The sequence below is a fragment of the Pezoporus wallicus genome, unplaced genomic scaffold, assembly GCF_028554395.1.
Source record: "Pezoporus wallicus isolate ANWC-B61680 ecotype Strahan unplaced genomic scaffold, APGP_CSIRO_Pwel_v1 contig_5552, whole genome shotgun sequence".
Classification (NCBI taxonomy): Eukaryota; Metazoa; Chordata; class Aves; order Psittaciformes; family Psittacidae; genus Pezoporus; species Pezoporus wallicus.
Window position 1 is genome coordinate 2298802 of NW_026640754.1, and position 18982 is coordinate 2317783.

The following is an 18982-nucleotide window of genomic DNA, read 5'->3' on the forward strand; positions in this document are numbered from 1 at the left end:
ACACTGCCAAGACTGAAGAGATCTAGAGCCAGCTGCTAAACTCATTTGTCAGAAATGGCTGAAATCAAACCAGACATTCATTAGTATACATTTCTTGTCAGCACAATGGCTGGTCAGAAAGCAGGAAAGTCCACTGTGACTGTGGGGCCCCCACTGTTAGAAGCTCATTGACATTTCTATGTAGCCATTAGATTTCTGAAGAGAGGAGTTTGAGGAATCTTTTTCCAAAATTATTTTTTCTTGGATGACCTCCAACTCTGACAAGCAGCTTCCAACATAGGAAAGGTAGAGGACTACCAAGGGCTACAGGGATCTGGGCACTCCCTCAGGTAAGTCTCTGTATGGCCATTATCCACCTCCATCAGCGTTGTGCACACAGTCAGCTGTCAGGCAGGTGGGAGGAAGCAGAGAAAAGGGAAAGAAAAAGACAGAGCCTCATTACAGCAATTAGTGGAAAAACTCTCTCTGATACTAGATGAACTGTTCAACTAAAATGAGCATTTATCTTATTCAGTCAACAACATGCAAGTATGCACAGCTTGTGTCCTCACCCAAGAATGCTGCTTCCACTTAATACAGTAACTAAACTTTATCATTCAAAAACTCTTTCCATCCTTCTAGTCCTTCCCCCCTCCCCAAACACCAAAACCTCAAGTTCAGACTAAAACATCTTCTGTTGCAAGAAGAATGTGCATGTAGTATGCCCTAAACCATGAGGTGTGTTAACCTGTTCCACGCTACTTATAAAGGCATGTACCACAGGTTAATTCAGGTTAGAAGGGTCCTTCAGATGTTTATAGTGCAAATGCTGCCTCAAACCAGAGCCTGCTAGGAGAAAAGGGCTCAGCCTGCTCAGAGTTTTAAAGGTGTAGGGCCTCTGGAAAACAGCACTTTTGCTTTCACAAAGTAAGCATGGAATTTGTTTCACTTTTATGCACATTTTCACCTAAAAAAACTCTGAATGTACCACTGTGACCTCCTCCTTAGACATACAGTAGTTAAGTCTGCCCCCACTCTAAACCTTCTGCAGAAACAGAAGCATTACCTTGTTGAGGACAGGCTTTGTAGAAAGAACATCATAAATTGCTGGTAAGGAGAGGTTCTAAAAAGAAAATAACACATTGATGGTAAGGGATATTAACCTGTAAGTGTAAATGCTCAAAACTGTAACTTCGTTATTGCTCAATTAGATGGTAAGATACAGCTTTAAGAGTACATGGTACTTGTGCATCTTGAGATCAGAAGAATATGGGTTGCAAAAACCTGAGCAGACCAGATCTCAGTACAGCACAGGACACCCAAGTGTCAATGTTTGCTGCCTGACAACATGTGTTTGAATTTCACTGGTGTTAAAACAGCCCAGGAAACACTGAAAATCTCTCTCAACGTATCTCCTGTTTAACCTCCTGCACATGCAGCTGCAGAACATGCTTGCAAGAAACCCACCTACATGAAGAGGAACTCTAAAACTAAAACCCATTTGTGTGAAGAGCAGCTGGTACTTCATTACCCAGGAGCACAGACAAATTGCTACAAAACCGTTAGCCACTTTTGTTATTAGAGCTGTGCTTGCAAATGCCCCGACTGCTCTGGCCAGTGTCAGATCAGTACTGGAGCCTGGAAGCTTCAAAGAAGCAAGAAGAGGTATTGGGAAGATGTTTACCTCTTGTGTTGTCTGGTTCAGGCATTTCATTGCAGGTGTTCTGCGATTATCCAAGATCAGTGGAGGCTTCCAGCGATCGTAGTTTGTTTCTAAGACGTACCACGTACCTTTCTGGATATCAAGGCTGGAAAAGAGGTGTATGTTTGTGTTTTGCTTCTCTAAGTATACAGGAAGTACATATATAGTATATACTACATACGGGCAGATTTTTTTTTAGGGTTCCTGTGGAATTTTTCGACAATGCTGAAGTGAGTTCTTGGACAACAGCAGTCCCGAGAAACATGGGATGCAATTATTGTTGGAACCTATCCTCTTCTGGAAAGCCAAATCAGGTGTCAGGTCAAGCATACTCACTCCCAGATATCCAGAGTGGCTGTCCTGGAACGAGTTATCACACACCCTTCTCCTGAATTTTTTCCACCCAGTATAAAGTAAGCTGGAGCCAGCAGTCTTGTTTTTGCCAGTTTGTCTTTTGCATCCTGGTAACTGCAGATAACAAAGTAGTGTTGGACTATTAAACATCATAAATGGTTGAAGTACAGAAAAATGAGTTTCACAGACCCAAGAACAGTTCAGTAGTTGCACCTTTCTTCCCCTTTCATGCACATGAGGAGATTGTATCACAATGAAGAAATGCATTTAAGCAAAGCACCTCTACTCACTTTTGTATTTAAAGTATGGTTGTTGGGAGGTACTCTACGCTTTTCGTCATCTTATTCCTGGTTTAAATGTACATGCTGTGTCATACTCCATCTACTTCATTTACTGTGTGAGAGCTTTTGTTGCTGTTTACTTCCTAAAAAAACCTTTCAGATGTGTTTTGATGCAGAATGCTGCCATTACACACTCAGATGCCAATAGGTTCATTGGAACAAATATATCAGAGAAAACAATTTGAGGAGTTCTAAGGGATCATGTGTGATGCTTCTCCCTCCTACAGGCTAACAGCAAAACCAGAACTATTTAATCTTAAGGCTTCTAGGAAGGTATCTGTATCATTAGATACCAAGTGATAAGATCATTAGATACATCTACAGTGTTCATGCCAGTTGAAAGCAAAGGAGATTAAAGCAGCAGAATATTGAGTGTGAGTGGGTGGGGGAAATACCTTGTAGCATTCTCTAGTATTGCTCTTGTAAGAAAGCCCATCCACATACCATCTCTTCTACCAAGAAACCATTCGAAGATTCCTGCAAAACAGCACTGGTTACAATAATTTGAGAAGGTTCACACATGCTATTCTAACTCTCACAGCCTCTAAAGTGAACTGTGTTTTATCTTATTCATCTGGAATCTTTTCACCATTTGTGTGCCTGTTTATTAAGCTAACTGGTATGCCCAAGGTCTGAAGAACTTGTACAGAAATAGTGAAAGGAATAAGCATTACTCACCAACATAACCACCATCAAGACTGAAACGCTCATTCATTGTCAGAGTGAACAAGTCCTGAAAAGCATTAAACAAGTCAACATCCATTCATCAGCACCCCACTGATGTCAGTAATAAACAAGGGGCAGCATCGCAGTTCACATACCAGTTGAGCTTCTTGTTCGCTAGACTTTTCCCCTTTGGGCTGCAAGATTAAGCCCATGCAGAGAAGAACCTAATTTACCACTGCTTGAGGAAGTGAAATGGTAATTCATAGTCTTCCAGCCTGGGCACAGCAACCCAGCAAACCATGCTTATATGCTAAGCAGGTCAAGCCTGTGGACATTTTTCTCTTGGTCCTTGCTGCACCACCGGATTACCAGTTTTCCTTCCCCTGCTGTATATTACCTTCTTCCCAAACCTCTGAATATTGCCTCAGTTTGAAGGTAGATATTTCAGTCCCAGTGTTAAGTACACCCTAATATGTTATTGCTGTTCACATGGGCATGCAGCTGTATGCAGTTCAACATGCAATGCAAACTCAAATCCCAGTCCAACTAGTTTCTTTTGAAGGAAAGTGGAATTCATCTACACTGGATTATTTTCAGAATGGACTGCTCCCAGTTTATTCGACCAGTAAAAAAATAAATGGATACAATGCAGGGATTTATGCCAGAAATGCTCTGCTACAAAAAGGGCCACCTGCTATAGAGGATAAAAGCCAGAGCATGCAGGAAAGGAGTTGTGGTAAGCTGGAGACCTCGGCATATTCTCCACTGCTGTTTTATAAAGACTTAAGATAACCCCCAAATTTCAGGTGCCTATTAAAAAAAGAAATAATAAAAAAACCTTGCAATGTAGGACTCCTTTTCCAAGGATTAGAGAAGGAATTAAAATAGCACAGCTATGCCATTTCACCTCTGGGATCACAGCAGTATCCCTCTGCTAGCAAGAAACTCCAACCACTTGAGCTCTTTGTGTTCACTTCTGTTTGTAGTCAGAATTCAACGTCTGGCATGAGGGTTTTTTACCTTTCTTCAAACAGCTATACAGTGTACCAGAACAATTAGGATATCATTTATTAAAAACCACCCAAGGCAGAGAGTGAAAGCAGGCAAATCTACATCTTAAAAGGAAGCCCGAAGTGTTATTAACAAACTGACAACCCTCCCTCCCCTTACTTACTGGTTTGACTCCAGACACCATGCCTATGTATCCTGCAAAATTTGTAGATTTGAATACTGTTTTGTTGTTTCTCTGGAAGTCCAAGTTCACCACTATGGGCTTCAGTTCCCGAGTTAAAGTCCAGGAGTTATTTTTAACATCCCACCTGCAGAAGACAGTACAGCATTTGAAACCTCCTTCCCTCAGCAGCTTTTAAAACTTCCCTTCACAGCACACAGATTTCCTGTGTGTGATACCTGTCCTGTGTGATGCCTGTCCTCTAATCTTACTCATGTCAGCCAACACCACTGCTCAGCAGTTACGGTAGCAGCACGAGCAACACACAATTAGGAAGTCTAAATACAAAAGCAGTCGGTGAAAAGAACCCAGTTTTGTTTGAACCAAGAGCATATGCACTACTCGGTATTAAACAGCACAACCGATACAGCTGGTTTGCTTTGACACACATAACTTTCTTATATTCCTGCTGGCAAAAGGAGACTGCTACAGGTACTACCTGTGACATCACACCTACTGTATTCTGAAAGCATGTACAGCTTGTTCTGCAGCAGAATGATCTGGTTCCCTCAAATCCTGACTTTTCAAAGGGAGAAAACAAACCACATACTATTGGATTTGCTCTACCCTAAGGGAAGCCCTAGTCTAGTTTGTAAATTAAGCCAGAACAGTTTGTAGGCAACAGGGTGCTAAAGTGCACTTAGCAGACCATTAAATTCTATGGAAGCAATCAGGTTCTGGGAGCAACTTTGGAAGTTGCTTTAATTTTCAGGGAGCATGTTCCCAGTATTTCTGACTAGTGTGAGAATTTCAACACAAGCCAAACCAAGGAATAGGTGGAGTCACAGCTGACAACGTTAAGATTTTTGATAGGCAGGTAAGAATCTTAAAGAAGATGGACATTAAAATTCCATCTGGGCAATGAGAGCCATCTGGATGTGTGACATTACACAATAAACTGGGATAATAGAACTACATGATCACAAGGTATGAAATGAAAATTAGAAAAGAATCCAGTGCTGGGCACCAAACTAGAATTTATATCCAAATGAATGATAATATTAGATTGGTGGAGTACAAAGCACTGGCTTCTGAGTCAAAGTCATGAATGATGGGAAGTGCCAGTTGAGCACAGTACAGTAACTAGGGGAAGAATTTGGGTGAAAAAAAAGCAACCACAAAACCAAGCTTCAACCCAATCCACATTTCTCTGTGTACACTACAGTTGGTGCTTCTGTCCCACCATTTAAAGAACAAACCATGCCTCGGAGATACGGTCACATGGACCTTTCTTTGGTTAGTAACAGTTTTAATTGAAGCTGAGAAAACACTAAGTATCACGGAACACAACTGTTTTACAAAGTCATTCTTGACACACTTGCACTAATTTGACATAAGATCAGCAGAACTACCCTTTTGTTGGATTTTTTTAGCCCTTTTTTCACAACCTGCAATCCAGAACTACTTGTCACAGTTCGAACATCCAATTCATCATTTAGACTCATAGAATGTGTGTAGAAATTTCAAGTTCAGCTTTCCCTTTGGGTTTAAAAATAAACAAACACAAATAATGGAAAGTGTGGTTATTTACCCAAGAAAAAGTCCAAAATCCAAGTTTCTGGCATGGTACAGCTTCCCTGTATAGCAATAAAAAGATTAAACACTATTTTATAAAGAAAGAGACATAAATTTCAGCTTAGAAAATCAGGAAATAAGCAGGAAAAATACCTGGGAAAGTAAGCAAGGAAAATACCATTGTCTAGTTGCCCTTTTCATAAGCCCAGTAAATGGGGGGGGGGGGGGGGAGGGGTTGGATTAACGAAGTGTTTTGCCATAATTGAAATCCAGTAATCTTGTAAACTGCTGTCCCTCTCAGCCTGAGATGCTTTCCACATTATCTTAATGCAATGCTATTACCTTGAGCTTCCTCTCAAAGTGAGATGTTCGTAAGCCCTCTGAGAACCCCATAGACATTTCCTGAGCTGGAACAGGTACAGACAAGGGCAGCAGAACTGAGTAACAGAAGAAGTCTTTTTTTTCTTAGAACAGGCTATCCATTTTCATGAGCAATAACTAGGAACTAGATGCAAAACAGATTGCACTAGAACCCCTCATAGCACTGAGAAAGTATCAGATGTCTGGCTGGTGTTTCTTTCCCCTAGAAAAACAAATGCCAGCTACTGTAATCTTTGAAGGTACTTTTTCCTTTTTTTTAACCTCAGACAACTGTGATCTCTTGCTCTCTTGTCAGGAATACCTTTTTATTATCATTGCTTTTAGTCTCTTCTACCAGACCTTCTTGCCTGCAGTTGAGAAGGACTACGTTTGTGTTAATTGACCTGGACCCTCTCCTACATAAAAGATTCTTATGTAAATTCTGGGTTGCATTACCTGTTTTATCTTCCGCCACTATTGATGTACATACAGTAAAAATTTCATAAAAGATGTTAAAAATAACAATTTCCCCTAGAACAAAAAGAAACAAAGTTCAATAGTCTGAAACTTTTGCCATGAACAGAGAAAAAAAAAAAGGTAAGAAAAAAATATACTGCAAAGTTCAACATTCTATGGTATTTCTCTAAAGAATTTCTGTTTAAATCTCATTTGAGCACTGAAATGATTGTTTCACCAAAATCAAGAGCTTTCTGAAAGGCAAACAGAAGGATCAGAATCCTTTGGTCTTCTGCTTTACCATACAGAAAACTGACAGTAATTGCTATTTCCTCCTCTGGAAACTTCAAAACAAGCTATAAAATTCACTTTAAAGAAGAAATGTACTCTATATACCACTCTTGCATAGAAGAGCTGCTGATTAACACCAGGTATGCTGCTCCTGTATGGGTGAAGCAGTGGAAGCAGGTCTAGGGATCTTCTTTGTCACAATTCTGGAAGAATTCAATGTCTATTTCTCACTGGAATGGCATTCTTTTTCACAAAGTGTGGAAGGAAGGCAGGAGGATGTAGCAAAGTGAAAGAAAGCACAGCATGAAACTAAGCCTTGCCTTCTTGGTATGTCAACAGTAGCCACACAGCTGAATGGGAAACCAACGAGAATGAAGCATTTCCCTCAAATTCTGGTGCACAGGAACTGGAACTCGCTCCATTTCCCAAAACTCAGAAGCGAGAAGCTACAGCTCTACAGAGAATTTCCAGCCTGATGAAAGGCGTATGTGATTTCTTGCCATTCTCCTCCAAAATACTGTTTCTGGTTTCATTTAGTTTGACATGCAATTTATTGCTTTATCTACTTCATTAATAATTTATTTGTTATAGTCACAGATGACTATAACTATAGGGCAGGTTGTACACATACTAATCTTAAATGAGTCTGGCTTTTCACAATGTTAACAGAGTGCTGGAAAATATTACCCAAAGGAATCCCAGATGAATTTGCAATCCCTGTAAGTTCTTCATTGAAAGGATAAGGAAGTGTGGCTGTCAGGTGAACCTGAAAGGAAAAGTTTTGTACATTACTTGTGTAAATCAATACTATTCCGTTACTTAAAACAAATCTCTCCCCAGGAGTACACCCTTCTTGCAAATACAGAGTACTGAATTCCTCTGCAGCTTGTAAAACTTGAGGATGACAAGTACTTGGGGAAAGCAAAAACTATTACTTATCAAAATACTGATGTGTGAACAACAGAGATTAGCACAGTATCTTTATTATCGTTAGCAGCAGCAGCCAGAACAGAGTGCAAGACTCTTACATGCTAAAAGCTCAACCAGAACTCAGCTTGACTTTTTGGGAATCCCTACCTTTCACACAGTGTCACTACTACTACTGTAGATGCTACATTTACGTCAACCCTACTCCGGTACACAGGGATACAAATGAAGCATGGCCAGTATGACCTAAGGCTGCTGTAAATAAAGATGGGGGACAAATCTTACCTTATGCTGTCTCTAGTGCTACACTGTGTTCCCCCGTTCTGATTCCATGCCCAAGCCTATTTTAATCAGAACCAAATTATTTTGTAAGGTGAGACCTGGTCAGTTGTCTCTCTACTCAGATATTTATGACAGTTTTCAAAACCTGATTTTATTCTACTGTTTAAAAGGAGTTGAACATAGCCAAGAGAATTCCAATGAAGTGTTTTGCTGCAGCAATGTCCTGGTTTCATAAATAGCATATGTCTGTCATGACTGATCCAAACTTGAAAAGATCTTAGAAAAATTCAGAGGAGGAAGAGATGTGTGCATTTTAGGTTTGATGGTTTCAGAGTAGCTCAGAGTAGGAAGAAGGAAAAATTTCAGAGTAACTCTTTGAAACAGCATTTTTGTTCTGGAAGAATTATCACTCATGAAGTTCTTAACTGCCAGATTTAGCGGCGCACTCCAATTCTGGTAGTCGAGCATACAGTAATAAAGTTCTTAAGCTGAAAATACTTACTATTTTCTTATCCACTATGTCAACAACTTTGCCACTGGGGAAGAAGGTATTTGCTATATCTTTAATATTCTGGACCACAGTCTTCAGCTAAAAAGAACAAGAGCTTTTACTGAGTACATCTGGAGCATTAGGATTGCTACAATATTAACAGAACTCCTTCAAAAAATCATTTTGGTGAAAAATACGTATTCAAGGCAAGTGCTAAATGTTGTGTTCCTGCTGAGAAAACCACCCCTAACTCCTCATTAAAGAGTCATTCTTCAACCTTTATTCAAGTAGCTTTCTCGACTACCTCTGACGTGTACTTCTACCAGAGAAAAAGAATTACAAGGAAAAGCCATCCTTGTCTTCTGCTCCTTTGATCACGTTTTAATATGCTGCACTCTTCTGTCTTTAAAAATGTTAATTAAAAGCTCTTCACTTAAGCACTGATGTTCTTGAAGCCAAAAAGACTCAATAAATTTCTTATAGAAGTACATGCTTTCCATCTGCAACATGTGAATTGCCACAGAGTTCCACTCCATGTGATCTAACTAAGTACATGAGAGAGAGAACCTGTTAGAATTCAAGGTAAACCTGAAGCTTCCAACACTTCAAATAAATACTATAGTGTAAGTAGAATTTGTCTGGCCTTCAGAGCTGAAAGGTCAAAGTTAGCAGGGATATAGCAAAAATCCCTGGCCTTTTTGGGGAAATTAAACATTACTGGTTTGAATTTCCAGCAACCTTCAGAAGAAGCTGCTCTAAATAGTCTGAAATAGTTTTGAGTATTTTAAAAATGATTTCTGCTCTGTAAGCACCAGTGATGGAAGCAGCACCCCTGAAAAGCGCAGGAAATTCACTTCAGCATCTCCTGCAGTGTTTTGAGAGAAGCAGGGATGTGCAGAGAAGGGATGCTGCCTCTGTTTCCTTTCATTTTGCTGTGGCTGTCCCTTTTGTGTACTCCTCTCCTCTTTATTCTGTACTGCTTCATGAGTAAAGGACTTTGATAAATGAAAGCCTGCTTTATCCTGCATCAGTTTCTATTTCTCTACATCCCAAACATCAGTGCCCCTACTTGCTGGATGCTACAAGCTCAAGAGCTGAACAGAATGAAGTTTTACTCAAGCAATTATTTTAGTCTAGAGTCATAATAAAAAAGTCAAGTAGAAATGTTATCCCTTTCAGAGAACTTTAGCACAGGTATTCCTTTCCAAACCTTTTTTCAAAGTACAGGCTATGAGCTAGTTTTATACCTCCTAAGCTTCAAAGCAAGCTCTGAATTTCATACCTCTGTCTTTTTGTCGCGCATCAAGTTATCCCATCTTTTGCTGGGAGGTAAATCAAGATTTATGACATACGTGGGTATGTTCCCTTTGAACCTGAAAGATAAGTACCAAAGTTTAAATTTGAAGAAGGCTTTGAAAAAACATTTGACAAAATAGGTGCTTCCCACCTGTAACTAGCATTTTTTACAGATGCAAAGGAACAAGTTACTAAAAAACCCCAAAACTGTTCAGACTTGCAAATCACTACTATTCTGCCATTTGTTAGCCAAGTTGAAACGGATTACTTACGTTGGCCCTGAAGGAGGGTATGTTTTAGTCCTGCATTCTTCTCCATACTGTAAAGACAGCAAACCATTACAATTCAGCTTCTTAGTTAAAACACTATTACTTTATCAGCCTTAAATTTGAATTAAACCTCTAGGACTAATCAACAAATTCAGTTCCTGATGAGTTGATAATAAAGAGAGTCTTGGGACTTTGGAAAGGGTGCAGAGGAGAACACAAGAGGTAGGGGACAAACAACAGCTTAGTCCAAGGCAAGCACAAGTTTGCCATAAATATACAGACACATTTTTACCCCGTGGGATTAAACAAAGAGTTGAATAAGCATATTCTATAGACAAGTTCAGAAACCTTAAATCTCAGCACTGACCAGTTTGTTCATAATCACATTTTATAGCATCATTCATAACTATGCTCAGCATTAAGCTGCATTGTGCAGCTGCAGCAGAGAAAGCACGATGAACTCTAGGCAAATTACTCTGTGCAATGAGCTACATGGCATGACTTCTTATTTAGTGTGGGAAAGTGATGCTGAACTGCTGCTAAATATTATGAGAGGCACATTACAGGAATATAACTAAAAACTAGTTACCTTCATTCCTGTGAGAACCCTTACTTACAAATGAAAGTTTGAGGACTGTATTCAGGCATTCTCAAAGTGAATGCAAGGGTGTTTTCCCATCAATCACATAAAGCATGCACATACATATGTAAACATATGCATATACATGCTACAATTATATCTACATGTTTTACCCAGTGAAATACAAGTGAATGCCTACTAGCCACACTTGTGCTTCAAGCCAGTCGAGAACAGACCAGACTTGGTCCCCAAGCTATCAGAACAGATCAGTAAGCAACTAAGAGCACAGTATATCCCACTAGGAAAAAGGAAAGGTACACACGCTATTCCAGGACTCCATACAAAACCTTCCAAGACACAAGTGTCTGGGAGACAGAACAGAAATAAAAATATTTAGCGATCATTCCACCACTCCTCACACACACTTTGATTTCCAATATTTATTTGGCTTTACTAATTATATTACTAATGTGTCCTTATAATGCACTCTGGCTCCATTAAAAACTGACACAAGATGTTTAGTAGCTATGTATCTATCTGGACAAAAAAGCTAACTAATGTCCATGTTCTCTTTGGGCTCATCACATTATCTGTTTTTAATGCATTAATCTTGAAAACACAATGCCTTACACAATGTCACAAGCTTTAAACACTGGCATAATTTGTTACAAGTGGAAACAGGAATTTGAAAGTGGGACTGGTTTCTGTGTGCTATCATGTGTCCTCTTTTTGTATTGTTTCCAGCTGCTGAGAAAAAGTATGGGATGAATTTTGGTTCTCCTACATACAAGACGAAGGTATAGGACCAGCAGCTATGTGTGTTTCCTAGATCTCACCGCGGTGCAGTTATAGCCTTTGCATAGCTGGAACAAAAGGTCAAACAGAAGAGGCCATTTAATTTTCAAAATGAGGAAGTTTCAAAACAAGGAGTATAGGGGGTGGATATCAGATGACTAATTAGGCAACAAAAGTCAGTCTTTGTGCAAAGCCAAGCAAAAGCTTAACAGTACTAATGCAACAGTCTTCTGAAATTTTCCATCCTGCAATACTAAAATCAATCAGAAAAAGTGACATTACATACACATACTAGTGCAACGGATGCACAGATCTGGACCTTCATGAGATACCTGCTGTCAGAACATGCTTCTTGAGAGACAAAGCCTGTAACAAAAAATTATCTGCAGTGGATGAAAGTTCAGTTGATCTGTCTGTATAGCCCACGTGTATGCAGAGGAAACAGTAGCAACCATGCAAACTGATTTCAAAGGATTTTCAGCAGTGTTCCACGTGCCAAATGTTACGTCACTCCTGAGATTTTAATCTTGTATTTGTAGCTATTTTTATCTTCTGAGCCCTTTGCAACCTAAGCCACAAAAAAGGTGGGTAAAGTAACAGCTAAAGGACGAGTTATGGGAAAGATACAGAGAAAATGTTCCCTCTTTACATGTCAGTGATTTTAGACTTCTCACCTGTCTATTTATAAAGCAAGCTAAAGAAACCAAGAATCTCCAAACCAAACCATATACCTTCCAAAACTGCTAGCACTGATTGTGATATCCGATGAAAGCCAATATTATTAACAGTTTCTTAAGTAAACTACTATATGCTGGCACATAAGCAGTAATTTAAAAAGATGTCAAGACAACCAGAAAACTAGAAATGTTTTGGTTGGTTGTGAACAAAAAAACATTGCCTTCTGCAATCAGCTGAAGACTGACTGCAAACTTCTCCTGCAAGTTAAAGATTAAAAGAGACACCTAAAATACTTCCTTACAGCAACAGAAAAGCCACGAGGCACTTTGTCACTGGCCTGAAATGAACAGCTATGGAGTTACTTCTTCGGTCAGCGAGGTCCTCCCCTCCGCAGAGGTTTGACACTGGTAGAGGAACAATAAATGCTGTCTGAGAAGCAGGAGCAGCCTTCCAGGATGAGAGGATCGCCTTGAGTTTCCAACATGACAAGCCAGAGGGGGTGTCCCAGAAGGAGCCAGCAGAAGCTGGCTCCAATCAGGAGGTCATCACTATAGACTTGCTTTTCAAACATGCACTGAACTGCCTAGGAGGAATACAGCTATTCTTGAGTGGCGATTAAAACCTCTTTCTTTCTTTCTTTCAAATTTGCATGCACGTAACCATACAAAAATGAATGTGCGGCAGCACAGGACCAAACACTTAAAGAAAGAGAACACAGTGGAAGAGAAAGACAACACGGTATGGGGAAAGATGGAAACAAGATACAAAAATGGAAGTAGCACAGATGATTTCTATTACAACTGATTGTATAAAAAGAAAAAAAAAAAAAGGTAGACCAGAAGAGGAACCAAACCAGCCAGAAAACTGCCAAGATTAATTGCAACCTGGGAAAAGGATATCAAGTGATGACAGTTATTAACTCTAGTACAGAAAACTAATGCAGAGGTTAATGACTGCCAAGTTAATATTTTAAAACTTAGCCTGATTTCATTAATATGAAATAGGTGGAATGCACTCCCCCAGTCTGAGGAATGCCAGCACTTTCTTTATTACCCTCAGAAACAGTTCTGAGGTGGACCATCTCCAGCACCCTTCCTGAATATTCAGTGTTTCCCATCTTCATTTTTAAAAATAAATACAAAAAGACCTCTTTGAGCTACAAAATAAGGTTCTACAGTTTAAGGACATGGCACTCAATCTCCTTCAGGCAAAGTAATCCATTACATGCAGCATCTTTCTGTCTATGAACTCTGTGGCCTAATAAATTTTTCTCCCTGCTCCTCTTCCCCTACAGGACGATGCCAGTGCAGCACTCTGCCGCAGCAGTCCCACTGCTCTGCACCTTTCTGAACAAGGAAGTTCAGAGCACTCTGGCAACGCTGAAGAAATGGGGTTCCAAGCCAACTTAATCTGCAGTTCGGACAAGAAGTTGAGTATGGGCCTAACCAAAAGCTAAACGGACTGACTGTCTGCACCACTGAGATGTAATTCATGGCATTTAGCTTCCATGCTCCTGGTTAACGAAAATCCTGTATAGTCAGGGCACTAAGGGAAGATTGGTCACCCAGACCTTCACAGTCCTCCAGAGCCTTTCCTGCAGTTCTCCCTCTCCCAAAACCCACACTCATTTTACTGAAATTAATATAACTTGCTAGGAAAAGTCTTATAGCAAACACAAAAGAATACAGGAAGTAGTATGTTCCCAGAATATTTAAGTATCTAATATAAACTGTATTTAAAAACAGGTTGCAGAAGAGCATTTTGAGATCCAGAGATATTTAAAAACCTGTCCTCTTCCCAGAGGATGAGAAGATTGGGAAACTGAAGTGCTTTGAAGCTTTGGGAATAACGAAACACATCAGGAAGCAAGAACAGCAGTTTCAACAGTTCCATCCAACAACAGTTCCATCTCCATGCGGGAGATGGAAGCCACCAGGTTCCAAGTAACTCCCCACTCCCCTGACCTCTCAATTCCACCAAAAGTTAAATATTTCACCTACTCAGTTAAAATAAAAACAAAACCAAACCAGGATACCCCAAGCATACCTGCTCCACACTTCTAACCTTGGGTACAGCTATAACAAATACACTGAGCAGATTCAAAGGTGTATGCACTTTTAGCAAGGCCTTCTTAAGTTTCCTTCTGAATATCTCTGCTTTGCTGTAATATTACAACAGTCACATTACAGATGTGTATGAAATTGAACGCGGGGATGAGTAAGGACTTGTAAAACACACCCTATAAACGCCACGACTTGTAACCGCAACCAAAGCTGTCAGATGAGCCATTTAGAAGTTACAAAGTCCGTGAGGGTAGCCAGGCTCTATCTCGAACCCACACGCGTGAAGTTAAAGGCCTCCTGCCTGGGGCCGGCTGCCCTCACACCGCCCGGCCCCGGCCGCCTCCTCCCCCCGGAGAGAGCCGGGAGCTATCCCCTCCGCTCCGCGCCGTCCCCCTCTCTTCCCGCCGCCAGGCTCACCGGGTCCGGCGCCCAGACGAGCTCCGCCACCACAAGGAGCGCGGCGGTGCACAGCAGCGCCCAGTCCCAGCCCACCATCCTGCTTCCCGGCTCGGCTCCGCGCTTCCCGGTGCTGCGGCCCGCATGACACGGCCCCGCCCCGCCTGTCAGAGGAGGCGGGCCCCGGCCCTCCCGCCGCCGCCGCCGCCGCCGCCCCAGGCTTCACCGCCCTCGCCCCGGCCCTCCTTGGTGTTTTCCAGTCATGCTTCCAAAAGAGAGAAGTCCTGCACGGGAAGATGTGAACTAAAATGGAGTCTCTTAGGTAACGCTAAAAGCAAACCCGTGGCACTTGTTTTCACTTCATAAATACTGTAATTACTCTGCGTCCTCGGGAGATTTTAGGCGGGTTTTTGTGGTGATGAGAGGTGCAAGGCAGGTGCCTTTGTTAGGAAGATGGAGTTTTCTCCATCTTGCCTGCTCAAGAGAGCAGGAAGTGGGCAACTGGAGAGACAGTCTAATGACATAGTATGAGAATACACCCATCTAAAGCACATACACCAAATAGTTTGGGTTGGAAGGGACCTGGAAGACCATCTAGTCCCAACACCCCTGCCAACAGGCAGAGACACCTTCCACTAGACCAGGGTGCTCCAAGCCCCATCCAGCCTGGCCTTGAACACTGCCAGGTATGGGGCAGCCACAGCTTCTCTGGGCAACCTGTGCCAGCACCTCAACACCCTCATAGTGAACAATTTCTTCCTAATGCCTAATCTAAACCTCCCCTCTTTCAAGCCATTCCCTCTTGTCCTGCCACTACCTGCCCCAGATGTCCTGTAGGCCTCCTTTAGGTACTGACAGCTGCTCTAAGGTCTCCCCGAAGCCTCCTCTTCTCTGGCCTGAACAACCCCAGCTTTCCCAGCCTGTCTTCGTAGGAGAGGTGTTCCAGCCCCCTGATCATGGCCTTCCTCTGGACATGCGCCATCAGTCGACATTCCTCTTATGCTGGGGGCCCCAGAACTGGATGCAGCACTGCAGCTGGGGTCTCATGATAGCAGAATAAATAGGGAGAATTACCTCCCTTGACCTGCTGGCCATGCTGCTTTTGATGCAGCCCAGCATTCAGTTGCCCATTATTTATTTACTACTGTATGCAAATCTATTTGTTGTATTATCATGTACAAGCCAGCAGCAGAGTAAGGTGCATCCTCCAAATAGCTTACAATAAAAAGGTATAATTTTAGTGTGAGCAAACGAACAGGTAATGAGTATATATGTTAGCAACAGTTTTTGGAAGCACCATAAATAAATACTAAAAACCTAGGATGCTTGTGTTTTAGCTTGTGTCTTGAGCTTCATGCAGTGCCCCAGATGTGTCACATTTTTAGGCACACATAAAAGAAGCAATACAGTCTTTCATATCATGACTTAATTGGCTGTGCAATTAACTCTTAAAAAAAAAAACAGGGGTGGTAAGAAAAGGAAGTCATTGGTTGATTGAAAAGCTACATTGCATTGCAGAAATTAAGAAACAGGAAAGGATAAAAGAAACGTGTTCTAAGATTTGAAAGCCTTGGGCAAAGGGAGGGCATGCAGCAGTGTGTAGGAAGGAATCAGCTCAGTGTGGAATTGCACAGTGCTTTAGAGACCAAGCCAGAAAGCATTTAGTACTGATGGAAGAACATAGAGAACCAATTAGGTGATTCAGGAAATGAGGAGAATTATAGTGTAACAGGAGAAACCTTGAGATTTTCATGGGAGTGTCTTTTATACATAAGAAACTGCTTTGTTTCCTTAGGGCTCAGGCAAATTTTTCTGGTTGAACACAAATACCTGGCAATAATTCTGCATTTACACACTGGTAACTGAACATACTATTGCAGTCTAATGTGAGAAATAGTCAGATTAAGTTCGTCCTGTTATTTTCTAAACATCTGCAATCCCTTTTGCTTAGCTTTCACTACTGGAGCAGGCAGCTTTTAGGTGCCTTACTGCGAGAGAAATTGTTGTTTTCGCATATCAGGGACGGGACTTTGCAGTATTAAGGCTTTGCAATATTAAGACTTTGCAATATTTGGGCTGGGGCTACGTTACTAAAGGAACAAAACAGAGGGCTTGAAATACCATGACTTAAACAGGCACACTCTGTAGTTAAAGACAATGTCATCTTTGGGCGACAGACACACTCTGTAGTTAAAAAGAATGCTATCATCTCTGTACAACCTGTGAAAGTAAGCTGGTGCAAACTGGTTCTGTAGTTAAACAGTCAGTTGAGATACCACATGTCTGCCAGAGAGTTATGAAACTGAACCATAAAAGGAGACAAATAAGAGGAAGGGGTGTACGAAATCGAGTGAGGGAAGATGTAAACAGAAGTGGGACAGTTAGCATGTAGATTATATGTGCTGGATAGGCTGTAAACCTTGGAGTACCCAACCAATGAAGAAACAAGGGAGGGAACAGGGTAGGAAATACAAATCAAAGTTCTGCCTTTGCTGTGTGTGCCTACTTGCCAGGACACCCGTTTTTGCAAAAATGTGAATAAATAGCTGCTTCGCTGTTTTATCTAGAGACCATTTCTCACACTTACTTTTATCTTCATTTACGTGCTTTACCATCTTTAGGACATTTTTAACAGTAGAAAATAAACTATGACTTTGGAAAATTGAAAGCTTTGAATGCTCTGACAACAAAATTATGCCCTCGTCACATTAAATATTCACAACTTACTTTTTTGAAGCCTCTTTATACTTCTGGTTTAGTTCTTTCAGCAGTAAAGAAAGTTTTGGTTTAAGGAATCGCTAACATCCTCCAGCACCCATGTTTGTCTGACTATGGCTGTCCCACTGCTTTCCCATCAGAACGCCTTGTCACCAGAGTCCACACCAGTACCATTTTGTTGTCTAGATTTGCTCCATCAATTTTCAAAAATCCAAGTTAAGTCAAAAGAAAAAAAGCTTCGTAAGATGTGCAGCTTTATTCATTAACTGTACTGACGGCTGGTGACACACCTAGTACTTATGTCTACCCTCTGCTTTCTTGTACTTATCTGTCCAGTACTGTATTACCACTCCCCCAATTTGTTCCTTCCTCCACAAGGAGAGGCTGCTCAAATTACTTCCCCTTTTCTCTCTGCTTCAGTTAAAGTTCCTTGTGCTAACACTACTGCTAGACATGGTATCACCAAGACTCCATGAATACCTCCAGTGGGAAAATATCCCAACAAACTCCTTATAGCAACAGACATACTGATCTTCACTGTTTTGTCATACCTTTCCTTTTGTGGAACTAAAATTCCAGCGAATTCCCCAGACCTCTTCTTCCATGTTATGTCAGGCAACATTTTCTTAGCAAGAATCTAGTGTATCATTAGTTTCAACACAAAGGGTGACCCAATTGCTACTACAGTATCCTTACTCCCTGCAATGCTGCTTGTCCTTTGCTGAATCCAGTACTACTTCTTAGGACAATGTCATTTCATTTGCTGTAGCATTTCTTTTATTTCACTTATTGCAAGGTTTATAACGAACATGCTTCTGTTACTATCACTTGGACCTACTTACAGCACCTACACCTTGCATTCTCCTATTTACACTGACAAACACGAAATGGAAAATTCCTTTCTATTCATGAAAGGAAAACCAGACACTGTCACATCAGTCTATTTCAACCATCAGCACTCACTTCAGATGCATTTAAGATTCACAGTGACTGTGGATCTGTGACACCTGCAATGGACTACCAAATAATTACTCTGGCCTGCAGCCTGCTCCTTGTGTTGTCACCTTTTTCCCAGCATTTCCAGTAGTTTTGGCATCATGGCCACTTCCAGGTCCATGATGCTGGTGTTTAAACTATGACAGTTGTACACCAGGTTACTTACATTTCTGGGGAGGGACATGTGCCATGGTACCTGTAACCAGAACTGACTCCTAATCCCCAGTCCTAGACCAAACTGAGGAGCTCTGGGGAAAAATCAATTATATATTTTCTTTCTGTGATAGCATAACCCACAGCTATGCTGCGTTTTTTTCCAAGAATTCCTCAGACTCCAGCCATTTGCCAACAATTGTCTCTTTAGCCCTAGCTTTTGGCCTTCTCCTTGAAAATTCAGCACTCTCTTCTGTCACACCTAAACATGTGCAATGCATCTTTTCTGACAATATAAGAACGCAAATTACGGCCTTTATTAACTGTGGAAAAGACAGCATAGCCCTCTTCTTCACAAAAATTGAGTCATGGAGCATATGGACATACAGTGCAATTGTAAAGCCTCTAAGCTCCGTATACTATTGGTTTCATCTGCTTGACCAT

The 18982-nt window shown here is 41.1% G+C and overlaps 1 protein-coding gene across 2 annotated transcripts; it reads right to left on the reverse strand.

Annotated features, from left to right (window-relative positions):
* Positions 1-23: 23 nt before the first annotated feature.
* Positions 24-14787, reverse strand: ASAH1 (N-acylsphingosine amidohydrolase 1). Of its 2 annotated transcripts, none has more exons than XM_057420296.1 (14): positions 14693-14787; positions 10163-10209; positions 9877-9967; positions 8607-8693; positions 7583-7661; positions 6605-6679; positions 5805-5850; positions 4217-4361; positions 3055-3109; positions 2772-2853; positions 2018-2149; positions 1664-1787; positions 1046-1102; positions 24-383 (listed from the first exon to the last, which is right to left on the reverse strand). In XM_057420296.1, exons 1-14 carry the CDS (start codon positions 14768-14770, stop codon positions 294-296), a joined length of 1188 nt encoding a protein of 395 aa, XP_057276279.1. In that variant the 5' UTR covers positions 14771-14787; the 3' UTR covers positions 24-293. The 2 variants fall into 2 exon arrangements, with proteins under 2 accessions (XP_057276279.1, XP_057276280.1); XM_057420297.1 differs by lacking the exon at positions 14693-14787 and adding an exon at positions 14451-14516.
* Between the last annotated feature and the right edge of the window lie 4195 nt (positions 14788-18982).

Coding starts and splice junctions, on each gene's coding strand:
- ASAH1 (XM_057420296.1), bottom strand. CDS start 14,770: ATGGTGGGCTGGGACTGGGCGCTGCTGTGCACCGCCGCGCTCCTTGTG. Junction 10,210..14,692: donor TCGTCTGGGCGCCGGACCCG/GTGAGCCTGGCG, acceptor CTGTCTTTACAG/TATGGAGAAGAATGCAGGAC. Junction 8,694..9,876: donor TGCGCGACAAAAAGACAGAG/GTATGAAATTCA, acceptor TGTTCTTTTTAG/CTGAAGACTGTGGTCCAGAA.